Raw genomic sequence first — 15,226 nt, forward strand, 5'->3', positions numbered from 1 at the left:
GCATATTATAAAATGAAAATGAGCATAAATATAATAAGTATCGTTTAATGCATAAAATGGAAGATATATATATAGAAATAAAAATAAATTTATGACAACTAAGTAAAAAAAACAAGACAACGGTTAAACATTAGATTAGTAAAATGTCGACTTGTTTTAGTATGCCTAAAATATGTCAAACTAAATAAATATCTAAAAATATTTAAATTAAAGCTTTTTCAAATGTTTTACTTTTAAGACTTATTCAACTCCATATTTTTCTTATATTGCCAGTGACAGTGAGCTGCTTTCTTATAACGAAAGTGCTGAGGAGCTCCTCGTGTTTAGTAATATTTCATAGTGGATGAGTTGCTTGCTAGATTGGGGTTTGAAATTGAATCTGGGCTCCAGTCTTCCATTCTCACTGTAACTTGTTTTTGTTTTACAATAAAAAGAAGCAAAAGTTTGCTCCCCTTAATTAAATGGAGCATGTGTTGTGTAGAGCTGAGCCCCGTATCAAACTCACATGGCTCTCAGGTGACGCTTGTAAATCAATAAGCTTCCACATTTTTCCCCAATGTCTCAGAGCTCCAATTTGGAGCCACACAATTAAAGAGGAGGATGAGGAGAGGGGTCTGATCGTGAGTCACCGGCGCTCTCTGCAGTGACTCAGACTCAGACTTGGAGCATGATGGCTGCTTGGATAGATGGATGGATCCAAATAATGAAAACAAAAAAGTGGACGAGGCAATGAATGAATGGTGAGGCTGAATGGGAGGAAGGGGTGAAGAAGGCACCGTGTGGGCGCATGTTTGCTTGTGTGCCACTTGGCAGAGAAACACACGCAGTGAGACCCAGAGGGACTTTGACGGGGCACAAGGGAAAAGAGAAATGGAGCATTTAAAGGCACATGCACGCCATCCCATCAAAAAGCCTTTTGAGTTTATTACTTTCATCTCAATACTTTTATACAAAAGCTCTGCACTGGGGGTCAGATGAACACTCGAGCACCTTACGTGTTTTTTATCCAACGTCAGAAAAAAAGGGTACCGCAAGTGCTCGGTTTTTGTTTTCCACGCTACAAGGTTCACGTTTGAACATATTAGTACAAATAAGTTGCACAAATGGTTTCATTTACTTGTCTGCCACTTAATGCCCTTGAAACGAATTGTCATCGGTTCTTGTGAGAATACAGTCACAGTTGTTTATGTATTTTTGTACTATTCAGCCGTAATTCAGCATGTAATGCTGAACTTTTTCCATTATGAGCTTGTTAATTATTATTGTTTAAGTGTATTTACTTTACTGTTAGTTTGTTGAATAAGTCTATTAAGTAGCTGTCATGTTAAATTTAAGTTGCACACTGTTAACCTGAAACCGTGACATCTTGTGCAAAAAAAAAATATTGAATCCCTCTTTCAGTTCTGTCCTAAAAGAGTCTCTATTAACTTATTTTTCTTCTCTAATTGAGATGAAACATGGACGTGTACTTGGTGAAGCCTGACATCTAGTGGTGAACACCGTTATTACAACATAAAACTGATCAGGCATTTTTTGTTTTTTTAATCATGTTGCCCATCCCTGACCGAGACAGTACCCTTTACAGTACAAACTTAAAGGGCCCCAATATGGACCCTTGAGGATACTGCCCCAATGAATAGCCATTAAACCCCTAAAGTTACAAACATAGCCCCATGTTGTGTCAGATTTGGTAGATGCCCAACGGAAAGCTTGTGGCTCCACATTTTGTCATGATGTCCCTTTTTGGTGGTTTAAGGGGAAGTCAAGTCCCAAGTGTTGTTTTTGACAACATGTTAGCTTCCCATCATTGAATTATGGGCATTCACGCACATCAGCTGTACGAGGGTGGGTCGAGCAGCTTAGTACCAAACAGAGAAACACTCACTGGAGAACATTTTGAAACTCATGTTCGGCTCTATTTTCAATCTGGCGCAGTGCATGATGTATCTCTACGTGGGGGCAGGTTAGACCTGGTGTTGGCATTTTGCAGATGGTCACAACCGACTTTAATCGTGGCCAATCAAAGTGGATCCTTTTAGCACCTTGATGTCACTTTTTTTAAAGCATGTGCAGATTGTGTGCATGTGTTTAAGGGGAACTCAAGCCCAAGCTTGTTTTTGACGGCGTGTTTGTTTTCTACTACGTGTAAGATGTGCAGCGGTGGAGTCACCCGGGGTCAGAGGTGGAAGGTCAGCAGTGAAGTAAACGAAGGGGTAATGGGGGGGCGGGTCGAGCGTCTTGAGAAAATCTGCACACACGTCACTCATGAGATTTATTGTAGCTCAGTGTGTGTGTTAGTGTTTTCCGCTTTTGCCAGGGGGCGGCGACCTCTTGCTTTCTGGGGCAGAAAGCACATTTTCCTAATGGCTTCTTTGCACTGAATGCAACATTTGTCTGCCTTTCAATTCTAAAATACCCCAATGATGAATTCAGAAGGATGTTTCGATGCAGTTGCCATGAGAATGAAAATATTCACAGGCATATTCCATCCCATAAAAAGACATAATTGCTAACATAAAAAAAACAGAAGAAGAAACAGATTTAGAACAATATAAAAAACTGTTTGAACACCAATTGAGCAGCACTTTGCTGCCGCTCGTCAGCTCACAAGCGGCCTTTGTCCCGCTATCAAGGTCATCTATCAGCGTGTGCGCGCGAGCCAGATAACCGTAACCAGAGCAAGCGCAATTAGTTGATTTGTTTGTCGTGTCCCTGACGATCTTTCACACTCTTTAATACGATCACACGCTTCTCGCAAAATTGAATTTATTCTTTTCATTTCGGCAGGAAATCTGTTGTGAAATTTGCAATTTGTCTTCACTTTTATCACAAGGGTTTCGTTCACTAAATCCAATTTTAACATGACTTGAACAATTGTTGTATACTAAAATGTCTATTTTTAATGTGTATGCAGAGGTGCTGCATCAAAGAAAATACGTTTTCGTTTTGTACTTCCAATCCATTCCTCTTTTGCTGAGGGCTTTATCATATTTGATTGATTAGTCACAGACTTTACCCCAAAACTTTGTGCTTCTCTTTCATAGAAATTGGGTCTAAATACACAAAACTGTGAAATTCATTCAAACACTAAGAATGTCAATTTCCAAATCGTGCCCAATCGCAATGGCAAATTAAAATGTGTCGAATTTATGTTTCTTGCTGAATGGATTTGATTCATTTTGGCAGGAAATCCAGAGCGAAATCGTAATTTTTATTCACTTTTAAGTTATTTAAAAAAAAAAAAATCCTATATTTTCCACATCACAATTTTACATGACGTTTGATTTCAACTTCAGTTTGTTTTTTAATAATATACATAACAAATCAAATGCAGGGGCTAGTGTATGTATGTAATAATTCACAAGGCAACTATATATTTACTCCATAATGGCCCTCTGAGGCAAACTGACTATGATGTGTCCCATCATGAAAATGAGCTTGACCATTATTTAAATTCAACTGATTATTTAATTAGTTTTTTTTAAATGTAGTATCCTATTCTCCCCCATAACTGAGTCCAACTTATTCCAGATTTTGAGTTTGAGAAACAACTGGCCACCGTGGTCTCGTCCATGGGCAAACCTGTGAGGCTGGAGTGCAGCCTGTTGGCCACGGTTGACGACGACGAGATTCCGCCCAACGTGTACTGGCTGAAAGACGGCGCGCCGCTTCCCTACGCCGAGTACGACGACTACCAAATGCCGGTTTTCAACACGGACCGCTGGATTGTACACAGCACCCTCAGGTAGTCGGCCGGCGTCACCGCACATCTTGTTAAGCACAACTGGAATGAAATCTGATAAAAGTTCGTCTCCTGTGGCTTGGCTCCGTTGTGATTTTTAATCCCAGAGTGATGGAACTGGAGCGCCATCGGGATGTGGTTGATCTCTTGCTCTTCTTTCCACACTGTTTTTCTATAATATTTAAAAATATTGGGTTGAGGTTTTAGGGGAAAAAATACCAAGAATTTTCTCCAATCTTTAATCACTATTCAGAAGGAATACGAAGAACATCTTGTTCATGTACTCCGTTTAAAATCAAATGTATTAAAATTTACAATTAATGTATAAAATCACAGAAAACAATTCTACCGTTTCAAAATAGGGAAGGGAAATTACCATTTGATGGTCAAAGCAACATTGGAATTTTTTACATATGCACAACCAGGAAACATTTGTGTTGTGTGAAACTGGAACAGAATGACTGAGAAAGTAATACAAACCAGATTCAAAGAATATATTTAAAAAATATATGTTGTACACAGAATATCTCCAAATAAAGCGGCACGGTGTGCTTGCTTCAACTTTTTTGTCACTTCCAGTTTTATTTTTCCGGAAAAAGTGACACATAAAACAAAAAAGAATTTCACATTTGATAAAACGTGCACCCAAACTACAAAACCAAGGACTACTAGCTTTACGCTAATATAGGTGAAACACCATAAATGGGCTAATAACACAAGTTAGCATTATGTTACAGCAATAATAAAACTACTGCTATTTAATTCCGCTCCCAGTTGAAGTTTACTGTCAAATTAAACCGAAAACGCACAGGCACACAGCTTAGCCTTTAGTATGCTAGCTTAATGCTAATGCTAACACATACTGTACTGTAATGTGAAATACTCCTAGCAACTGATATTTGAACACAAACAGTGCAGCAACATTTTTAGGCATTCAATATAGTAGTACTCATCAGTCGTATAATAATGACAATAATAATACAAAAAAATTAATTAAGTCTTTATGTCTATGAAGTGCAGCATTATCAAGTGCTATTTTTCTCATTCAAACTTGTACGTCAAGGCACCACTGTACCGTAAAAAAACTAAATACAATTGTTTACAAATCTGAAATCAAATTAAAGGGTTACTCAGTCTAAACAAATGTTCCTCTCCACAGGATTAACAGCGTCCAACTTTCAGACATGGGCACCTATCAGTGCGCAGCCGACGTGGGAAGCGAGCAGATTTTGTCCACGGAGGGAAGCATCATGCTGGAAGGTGAGTCCCCCTCCCTCCTCCAATCCGGCACCAGCGCACTGGACCCATCATGACGCCAATTCTGCTCCGGCCGCCATCTTCCTCAGGTCTTCCTCACTTCTCCGCCGAGCCGCAGCACATGTCCGTGGTGGCCAACGCGCCGCTGAGCTTGCACTGCGTTGCCCACGGGCCGCCGGAACCGGTCCGAGTCATCTGGCTTCGGGACGGCGCCCCTCTTAACACCGTGGACGACCCGGTGGCCCTGTCGCCCTCTACGCTCAACATCACAGGTGCCAACCAACACACTGTTTCTACGAATGAATTAATTATTGGATCAGAACTTTGGAATATTTTGAGCCTGGAAAAAAACACTGTCGAAATTTGTAACATTCTTCAAGTAAACTCCGCCTCCCTCCCAACACATCTTAGCTCAAACACAACAAGGAGATTATCAGGGAGGAGAAGCCAGAGGCTATCAGGCCGATGGCCAGCCGAGGCTGGGCTTGCGGTCGTGTGGTTGCCGGCTCAGGCACAGGGGGGGGGGGGGGGGGGGGGGGGGGTTGTCGGGTGCTTTAGGTTAGAGCACAAATAGCTCGGCTGAGGACTCGACGAGATAAAAAGTCTGAAAAGAAAGGATGGAGGTGCTCGAGTCACACAGGAGAGGATTTGGGAGCTGGCGGCGAGGTACCGGGATCTGGTTTGACTCATCGGAACAGTTGGGATGGTTGCTGAGCAGGAACCGACACTCACCTCTGTGGAATGGGCAGCTGCTCCAAACCTCATAAACCATCGTCCAGTAGGCACAGGGAAAACGTGAGAGGGGCTCTGAGAAAATTGAAAGAACAAAGTCACACCTGCACTGGCATCTGGCTTGGACCAAGGAAGAATCCATTAGATTGTTGGAATCCAGATCTTCTGGCATTACCAAATATGGGCATACAGTTTGCAGGAATTGGACATGAATTCAGTAGGGACGCCTCAGCCTTGGCAGAGGTCAACCGAATGCCATTCTAGTTTACTCATAGTTTGTCCTATTTTAACTAGTATATACAGTGAGGTCTGCCTCACAATCCTGAGGCTGGGGGTTTGAATCTCGACTTCCTGCTTCCTTCCATCCGACGTTCGAAAAACTTGCATCCATATTAGGTTCATTGAACACTCTAAATTGTTCTTAAGTGTGAATGTGAGCGTGGATATCCACGTGACTTCGAGATGCAAAGTCCTGCTACTAGGTTATGTTTTTATCTTGGTGGACTTTAGCTCCAGTAAACTCCGCTTAACTGTCACTAATATATACGCATACCTATATTTGTGTTCCTGCACAACAAACCTCTTGAACAAAGGACAGCGTGAATCACATGTTTATTGTTGTCAAGTGCAAAAGAAGCTGCTCCATTTAAAAAGCAGATGTTGGTCATCATCCACGTGCCAGTGTGCGTCTGTGCGCGAGACATGAGGGCAAGTTGCGCAATCGCCAGATGAGGGTCTGTCCGCACACGGCGGAAATTAGCATTCTTTTTTTCCTCCCGCTTTACAATGGAGCCTTTGGTGCGTCCAGCTTGCCATGAATGACACACTGGTAGCAGTGCGTGTGTGTGTGTGTGGCTAACTGGCACCACTTGAGAACATTTGACAACACGGGGAGGTCACATGATGTGAATGTTGTGGAATGTCTCAAGTGTGTGAGCACGCTGATGTCGGGATTTGAGACACTTGTCGAAGCTGTGTGCCGGGAACGTGGACCACTTACTCATCGCTGATGCTTGTATGGAACTATTGTCACAAAAGTGCCGCATTTGGGATACTTTATTATGAAAGACTCAAGTGTGTATTTCTTGTTGTAGTTTTGGGACGTGTTGTTTGCGTGGTCACAGAATCCTTGTGATGTTGTTTACAACAGTGTTTCCCAACCTTTATTTAACCAAGGCACATGTTTTTCCATTGGAAAAATCTCACTTAAAGTGTCTCTACACTGAATTAACTAATTTGCTCCCAGAAACGTATAAATACGATCTATTTTAATGTTTTAACTCTTTTACCGCAAAAAAACGTTTAATGACGTTTACTAAAATCCAAATGAATGCCGCCAAAAACATGAAATGACGTTTACTAAATTTTGTCTTTTTCCTTAATGGGCAGTGCAACGTCTTGTGCAGCGCTCCTTTTGTGAATGGGTATAAGCAGCAGAGTATAAGAGACCAACCAGGGCCAGCTTGGAAACAAGCTGTTTTCCCCACAGTTCTAAACAGATTTGTGAATAATGATGAAACTTAGCTATATTCTAATGCTAATTGCTGCAAAACGGAAACAGATATAAATATACTTTTTTTTTTCCTGATGGAAGAAGACTACAATTTTTCTTTTGGTAGGTTCCATGTTTTTATAGCAATAGAACACAATACAGTATTCTGTGGGCCTTGCAAAATCAGTCAAAATCCAGTAATGCAGCCGGGAGCGAAGGGGGTTGCTTCAGTGAAAATGGCTGGGAGTGAATGAGTTAATCAAGAATTCATTGCAATTTACTCTCAAATGTAGTAGTCAAACAAAAGCAACGTAATCCCTAATTTACACCTCAGACCAATATAAAGCTTAAAAAACATATGCACGTAAGATCCAAGTGTTATTTTTGTCCACTGTAGTATTTGTTACGTTGAACGTGTATGTGCCTTTAAGAGGCGGGGCCTTGTTTAGTGACGTGGAAGTCAACGAATGAGTTAGCTTGCTAAACTGTTAGCCACTCAGTTAAGGCAAATTTACAGTAGAATACATTTTCGGACCTGGCAATGACATTTGAAGAGGGTGACATGGTTTTGTAAATACCAAATAAACAAACAAAGCAGGATTTTTAATATTATAATACTTTTATTTTTAGGATTTAAAATTCTGTAGACAAAATTTTGTATTCGCCAAAAATTCAGTTAATCTTCCTGGGCAGTCTATTTTTTAGCATTGCTGAGATTCCGGGTTTGAATCTGCTCATCCCTAATGAGGACACAAGCGCTCTACAAAATGAATAGATGGAAAATTTGTGCTGACTGCCGCCGCACTGTCATCCACTGACTCACGTTGCCACAGAAACCACAACTCTCTTCTCTACCTTTTTTGTCTCGCATCAGCTCAAACTGCATCTCACTCATTTTCTTTTTCTAAGAAAATGCTGAGTGGGGCGTTGGACCGCCAAAAGTTTTGCCTTCTCATGCCCGTTTTTTCCCCGCTCAGGTTTGAACCGGACCAGCAGTTTTTCCTGCGAGGCCCAGAACCGCAAGGGCGTGGCCGCCTCTGGATCCGGCACCATTACCGGTAAGGAGAAAAGGCGGATCCGAGCCACATGACTTGACTCAAGTCAGACTTAATTGGATTACTTGGCTAAAAAAATGTCAAATACATTTTCAAATAAGATACCTGTGTCTTTATCAGTGCTGCCGTCCGTACCTCACCACCTGAGAGCCGTCAACATCACGCCCACCAGTCTCTGGTTGTCATGGCAACCCGGCTTTGGCGGCGACTACCCGGTCATCCGCTGCACGGTGCAGGTGAGTTTTCCGAATGAGTTCCTTCTCCAGAAAAAGAAAAGACAGCCCCCCCGTCTCCCTCCCGAGCCACACCCATCTTTGTCCCCCTGGAGCAACGGGCTCGGGTTTCACTCAGGGAAAGTGGGCCTCCCTAAACGAATCTGACGCAGCGGGCCCTCCCTCTTGGTGGCCATTACGGCGAGCAGCGCCACCCCTAAACGTCTGTTTCTAATAAAGCTGCTCCTCGTACCTCTTGCGCAAACCCTCCAACCCTTCGTCCCTCTCCCCCATTTCTCCCTCGCTGGGACGGGGAAACAAGTTGAGGGGCCAGGCCTGGCAGAATAGGGGGGGGGATTTTGAATGCATCGCTGGAGAAGGCTGAGAATAGAAAGTCGATGATGTCAATTATGAGAGAGAAACTTTTTTTTTTTAAATGTGGCTTCATTATTCTTTTGTACCATTAGAGATGTATCATAATGTTCTACATTTATGCCATTACATTTACTCAAATAACTTTTTGGGTGAATGGTGCTTATCAGAGTTGTGTTAATGCAACATACTTTTAACTTAAGTATTTTTTGTAAAGCATAAACAATACTTTTGCTCCATTACATTGAGCCACATTGGGCTCGCTACTTTTATTTTGATAACAGCGGACCACCGCTATTGACCGGATAGGGCACCGAGCCCGATTGTGAATTGTGAAAATTTGCGTATAATTGACACACATTATGAATGCACTGAAAGACAAAAACAACTTTTTTTCCAAAACATAAAAAAAAAAAAGTTTTCCACAAAAACAAGGGTTGTTGACTTCAGGATTCTGCCACCTGGTGGCTAAGGTGGGAACAACAGAAGGAGCAACATAATTAATTGAATTGAAGCATGAAATCGTGATGCACAAACTATTTGAAATAATTCTTCTTTTTAATTATGTTATTACTCCATTTTTTATTATAAAATATGAATTTGTGTTTTAATACCATTCTGATTGAACAACTTGGACATCTGAGTAAGTAAATGGAGCGCACCTTCACTTGAAACTGCAATAGCCAGATGTCCTCTAACCGTTCCTAGAGAGGGTGCGCCCCATACAGTGTACTACAGCTACATTATGTCCACACTCAAAACACTTTTCCCCAAGTCATGTCTGGGGCTCCGAATAAGTCAGAAGAAAAGTAGAAAAAAAAAAAAAGAAAGAACATCTTAAAAACAGGAAAAGGCGTCAGGAATGGTGTGTGAGCCGTACGAGGGGGAATGTGCGGTGACTCAATGAGATTAAATGCTTGTTTGCAGCCTGGACGTGACTCACGGGGTCAGGAATGACACACATGCGGCTTAGCCCGAGGGGTGGGGGTCGGACACCCCCCCCCCCCTCAAACTTACGCTAACTTGCTCAAATGGGAGTGAGTGCGGCAATTGTTTGAAAGCTCAAACACCTGCTCACGCACACCCCCGCACACTGATTTACCTGCAAGGACACACCTATTACCCCACCACCGCATACACCTCCCTCCTATACACACAAACCTACTTACACGTGCGCACGGACGCTAAACACAAACTGCTGACTTCCAGCACTTGTGCGCTCCAAAAGCCGCAGCGGGGAAGTCGCATGTGGTCGGAGCGCTCCAAGTGGACCGCAGCGAGGACAGCGAGCGCCGCAGAGATTCTGCCGATGCAGCACTCAGGATGTTTGCTTGCGTCCCCACAAAGATGCAGACAAAAAGACACACACACAAAAATTGTCCTCCAATCAGCATCAAGCACACAAACTCATTAAGAAGAAGAATTCCTGACTTTTAAGATAAATGTGACTTATAATATGAATGTGGTGGGTTTTTTTCTTTTATCTTAGCTCTTGTCATTTTGGACATCCTTTTGGACTCTTCCAGGTCAAACATGCTGACGAGCTGTTCTCCAGAGGTCCAGATGAGATGATCCGCAATCAGAACGTGAACGTCCCTCCGCCCGAGTACCTGGTGGAGGACTTAACGCCGCACAGCCGCTACGCTGCCAGGGTGGCGTGTCACAGCAGCCAGGGCCCGTCAAACTGGACTTCCTGGGTGGAGATGCGCACGGCGGAAGGAGGTGAGTTCGCGAAAAATAGCTTAGCCTACTTCGCAGTCTCCACATGGCTGCAGTGGTCTGGGTTTGCTGCTTAGCCTCAGTCTCCGCTTGGATAAATCTGTCTCCTTAGTCTGTTCGACATCTACATGCTTAGAAGTTAAATAAAGTAGACCTGTTAGCTAAGCTGACCTTACTTCACAGTCTCCACTTGCTGCAGCGCTTCAGTTTTTCTGCTTGCCCTCAGTCTCTACTTGGATATAGTGGTTCAAACAGTGGTCAGTCTAATAAAGGCGACTCTTTAACATGCCATACTCCATAGTCTCCACTTGGCTGCAGTGCTGTTTTTTTTTTAACTTGCCCTCAGTCTCCATTTGGATAAATCTCCCTCTTTATCATGCTCAATATCGACATGTTGAGAAGACTTAATAAAGGGGACCCACTAGCTCTGCTTCAGCGCCCCGGTTTTCCTGCTTGCCCTCAGTCTCCACCTGAATAAATTTGTCTCTTTATCATCAACGTCCACATGCTGTGAAGAGTAAATAAAGTAGACAGACAGCTTTCTCTACTGTAGCAGTCTGTTTTCTTTTCCTTTTTTAGCTTTGCCCTCAGTCTCCACTTGGATACATTATGACTCTATTGATGTGCCCAATATGGACTAAAGTAATGTAGACAGTCAGCTCTCTCTACTGTTTAAGCAGTCTTGTTTTTGTTTTGTTTGTTTTTTTACTTTAACTTTGCCCTCAGTCTCCACTTGGATAAATTATGACTCTATTGAAGTGCCCAATATGGACTAAAGTAATGGGACACATTCCCACTCGGTGACTGTGTGAATGTGAGCGTGTCCTCTTGCGAGACTTCAGCTGGGTTAGGCCCCAGCAGAAAAAAAGATGGATGGAGGACATCCAAAGTGTGGTTAGTGTGGGTCACGATGTTTCCATCCCACAGTCCTCGAACACAACACGGTATGTTTAGGGACAGTACTGCATTTAGAAAGGAGGGACGGCGGAAACGTTACTAGCCGTGAAAGGCGAATGTTTGGATCTCGTGTTTGCATTCAAACCAAGGTGCCATTTTCCATGCCAGCGACCAGCATGCACTGCGAGCGGAAATCAAGGCAGGACAAGTGAGGGAGGCAAGGGACAGATGATCAGTGCTTTCCATGCCCCCCACCCCACAAAAAAAGAAAGAAAAAGAAAGGAGAAGTGATGACAGCACGCAATTGAGATGTTTGTGCTAAAAAAAAAAAAATGTCGAGTTTCACTTCTTCACCAATCAAGCTTTTTGTTCCTTTTCACAGGAAAACACAAAAAGCGTGGTCACTTTGCGTTTCCCCCTTTTTGTTCAAATTCTCAGCAAGGTCACGAAAAGCCAAGACGGGAGGTTATCTTGTCACAGCGCCGCCATATTTTAAAAGGCCCTCACGCTTTATGTCTCCGTCAAACATCTCTGCACGCTACATGTGGTTCTCATTGGGCAGACGCACAACGTAAATATGGACACAAGAAGTCAGGCATGTGTCCACTAAAAGTAAATCTTGATGGGAAAAAAACACACGTGTACACTAAAACTACAGTGTGGACCAAAAGTACTACGACATATGTACACTGAAACAAAAAAATACATACTAAGCACCGGGACATGTTAAGACTACACAAGGTGATAAATGTGGACAAAAAGTGACATGTATCCATTAAAAGTGCAGGAAGTGACAAATATGGACAAAAGTAATGGGATTAGTGTCTGCTAAAATGACAAAAAATACAGACATACATAATGGAACGCAATGTCAACATGAACAAACTACAGGAAGTGGCAAATATAGACAAGAGTACAGTACTTGGGACGACAGGAAGTGACAAATATGGGCATAAATACAGGATGGACCAAAAGTAATGGGACACCTGAGAAATATGGCCAAAAATAATGGGTCGCGTGTCCACTAAACTACAGCAAGTAACAAATATGGACAAAAGTAATTGGTCACATGTCCAGTTTTGTTTGTTTTGTCAGAGCAAGAGTGCTAGTCCTGTAACGGCATACAAATGTTTTGATGACGGGAACAATTAAGCTTAAGTCTTAAGTCTTTGTCTGTTCCGCATGTGTTTCTCATTGGGCAACAAATGTTCTTGACTGTCCTTATTCAAAAGTGTCATCCAGACACAAACGTTTCCCTCCTGCGCGCTGCTATTTATGCGCTAACCACTTGTTGAGTTGACTGGCCTTCTTCAGAGGCCACCGCCGAGGAATTCTACAAAAACAATCCGGCCTCTTTCTCGTGCTCGCTCTTTTTCTCGCTTCCCCCATTTTGGCTTCGGCCTCACATGAGCTCACATGTAGCAAGGCACTGTGGGAAAACAACAGAAAGGGGGGAAAAAAAGAGAAAGGCGTGTTGGTGGGAGTAGGGGAAAGGGGAGGTGGGAATACTCTGAGGAACATTTACTATTTTCCCATTACTGCCTCCCACCACCCAAAGGGGAGAATAGCAGTGGGGGGTGTTCAGAGCGAGTGGAAGCAGCCATTTTCATCCTTACGACACTTTTAACAGGATTCAAGTATCTTAACTAATCCAAAACCCAAATGTTTGAATAGTTTAAATATACCACAAGGCCCCAGTAGCGTAATGCTAATTAGCATCTATTTTGACCAGCTTTAACCGTTTAAGCAACAGATTAAAAACGAACAATTCAGAAATACAGGGAGTCCTCGAGTTACGTCGTTTCAACTTTACAGCGCCCGCGCCTCTTCCGTAGCACCTTCTTTTTTTCGTCAATTTGCCCTAATCACGCCATTTTAAAGTTATTTAAAGTTGTGTTGTTGTTACCTCCAGAAACGGACGCGCGCGTAGGAACGGAACTCCGCCGTAACTTGAGGACTCCCTGTATACTGTAACAGTCCTCATAGCCGTATATTCTTTATCCTCTGCGAAGAATGCCTAATATTAGTGCCGTACTGATGACCTGAGACAGTAGTTGGGACGTTATGAATCTCGCAAGGCAGGACTCACCCTGCTGCAACATGATTGGGTATAAAGAGGCAAGGACTAAATTATTCAATATTATTATTAACTCACTCACTGCCATTGACGGCTATAGACGTCAAAAAATCTTTTGATCTATTACTACTAGTTTCACATTTTTCTCCACTTTCGTTACCAAGAGTATGAAAACCTAGAAAACGTGTATTGTACATTTAGAACAGATATAAAATTTGTGATTACTCTTGAGTTAACTAGTGAAGTCATGTGATTAATTACAATTAAAAATGTTAATCTCCTGATGCCCTAATTAAAAAGAAAAAAAATATTATTAAAAAATTAGGGCCGTCAGACGATTACATTTTTTAAAATTGTAATTAATCGCATCACTTCAATAGTTAACTTGCTATTAATCACAAATTTTATATCAGTTTAAATATACAAAAAAAAATTCTAGGTTTTTATACTCTTGTTAACAAAAGTGGAAAAATATGTGAAACTAATAGCAATTGTTCAAATTAATTTTTGACGTCTATAGCCGTCAATGGCAGTTAATGAGTTAATGTTATACAATCAAAAATATTGTTAGCCTAGTAGCATAATTGCCCAAGGTTGTTTTTTTAATTTAAAAAAAAATTGTTTTGGCAAACTATTTTTTTTTATTTTTTTTTTAGTTTAGCCAAATGTATCATGTTTTTCAATTGTTTGTCACGTTTGTACTCATGTTGCACACGTGCGCGTGTGCGCATCCTAACATGACACAACTATTGTTGACATATTCTCTCCGGCCTGTTTGTGAGGAACACTTGTTGCCGCGGTTACGCCTCTCCGGCCAAAATGCAAACGATCAAACGCGGCTGCTTTCTTCAAGTTGTGAAGTTGACGTGAATGTTGGACCTGCCGTGGGAGCGCTCGCTTTTTTATTTTCGGAGTCTCTCAGCTTTTGGCCTCGCTCTGACCTTTTTCCAAGACGAGAAACAGGCGCACACACACGCAACAGACAGTGTGTGTGCGTTGCGTTTGTGCGGAGAAGATCCACAGCTGACTGAATCTGTACTGGAAATGATTCCACGAGACTTGATGGGAAACATGACACGTTTTTGTTTTCTCGGGGGGAGGGCGGTCGCCTTTCTTCGTCTCTTTGCAAACTCGTTTTTTGCAACAATGTCGTCTTTGTTCGCTTGAATGTCCCTCGCAGAAAAGAAAAGAGGCGAGGTGGAAAGGGGAGAGGAAAAGTTGGGAAGGGAGGAGGGGGTTAGGGGGGGGGGGGGGCGACGACATGGAGGGAGGGGCGCTTGACTTGTTTTGGCTGCCGTGCCAGAGGCCAGCGCATGTGGAAACAATCAAACGCCAAACACTTCCTGATTTACATCACGCTCCGCCTGGAACGCCTTTCACACACTGCATCATTCAATAACACACGCACACACAGAAACACGCACACAAAACAAACACGCACAGAGTATACTTTGTGAACTTGGTTAGTTGGTTGGTTGGCTAGTTCGTTGCTCGTGCTAACTGTATATATAAACCAAAATGTTAATTTTGTTCTTTACCAGTTCAGTCCAAAAAGGTCGTTTGTTAGTCAGTTCCGATGAATTCATTCCAGATCCAGCAGATGGCGCTGTTTTGGCAAACAACACAACCTTGGCAGAGGTAGTTGTGGTTGTACAATGGTGAAGTAACGAA

General features: G+C 42.4%; 1 protein-coding gene across 1 annotated transcript in view; it reads left to right on the plus strand.

Annotated features, from left to right (window-relative positions):
- The window catches only part of axl (AXL receptor tyrosine kinase), a 29,053-nt gene that overhangs the window by 1,210 nt on the left and 12,617 nt on the right, over nt 1–15,226 (plus strand). Inside the window, exons 2-7 of the mRNA XM_086080043.1 lie at nt 3,532–3,745; nt 4,902–5,002; nt 5,089–5,271; nt 8,201–8,281; nt 8,399–8,514; nt 10,389–10,584. Of these exons, the coding sequence (XP_085936169.1) occupies nt 3,532–3,745; nt 4,902–5,002; nt 5,089–5,271; nt 8,201–8,281; nt 8,399–8,514; nt 10,389–10,584 (891 nt within the window). The remainder of the gene's footprint in view (nt 1–3,531; nt 3,746–4,901; nt 5,003–5,088; nt 5,272–8,200; nt 8,282–8,398; nt 8,515–10,388; nt 10,585–15,226) is intronic.

Source organism: Leptonotus elevatus, chromosome 7, assembly GCF_054856555.1.
Source record: "Leptonotus elevatus isolate MCC_2025b chromosome 7, RoL_Lele_1.0, whole genome shotgun sequence".
Taxonomy (NCBI): Eukaryota; Metazoa; Chordata; class Actinopteri; order Syngnathiformes; family Syngnathidae; genus Leptonotus; species Leptonotus elevatus.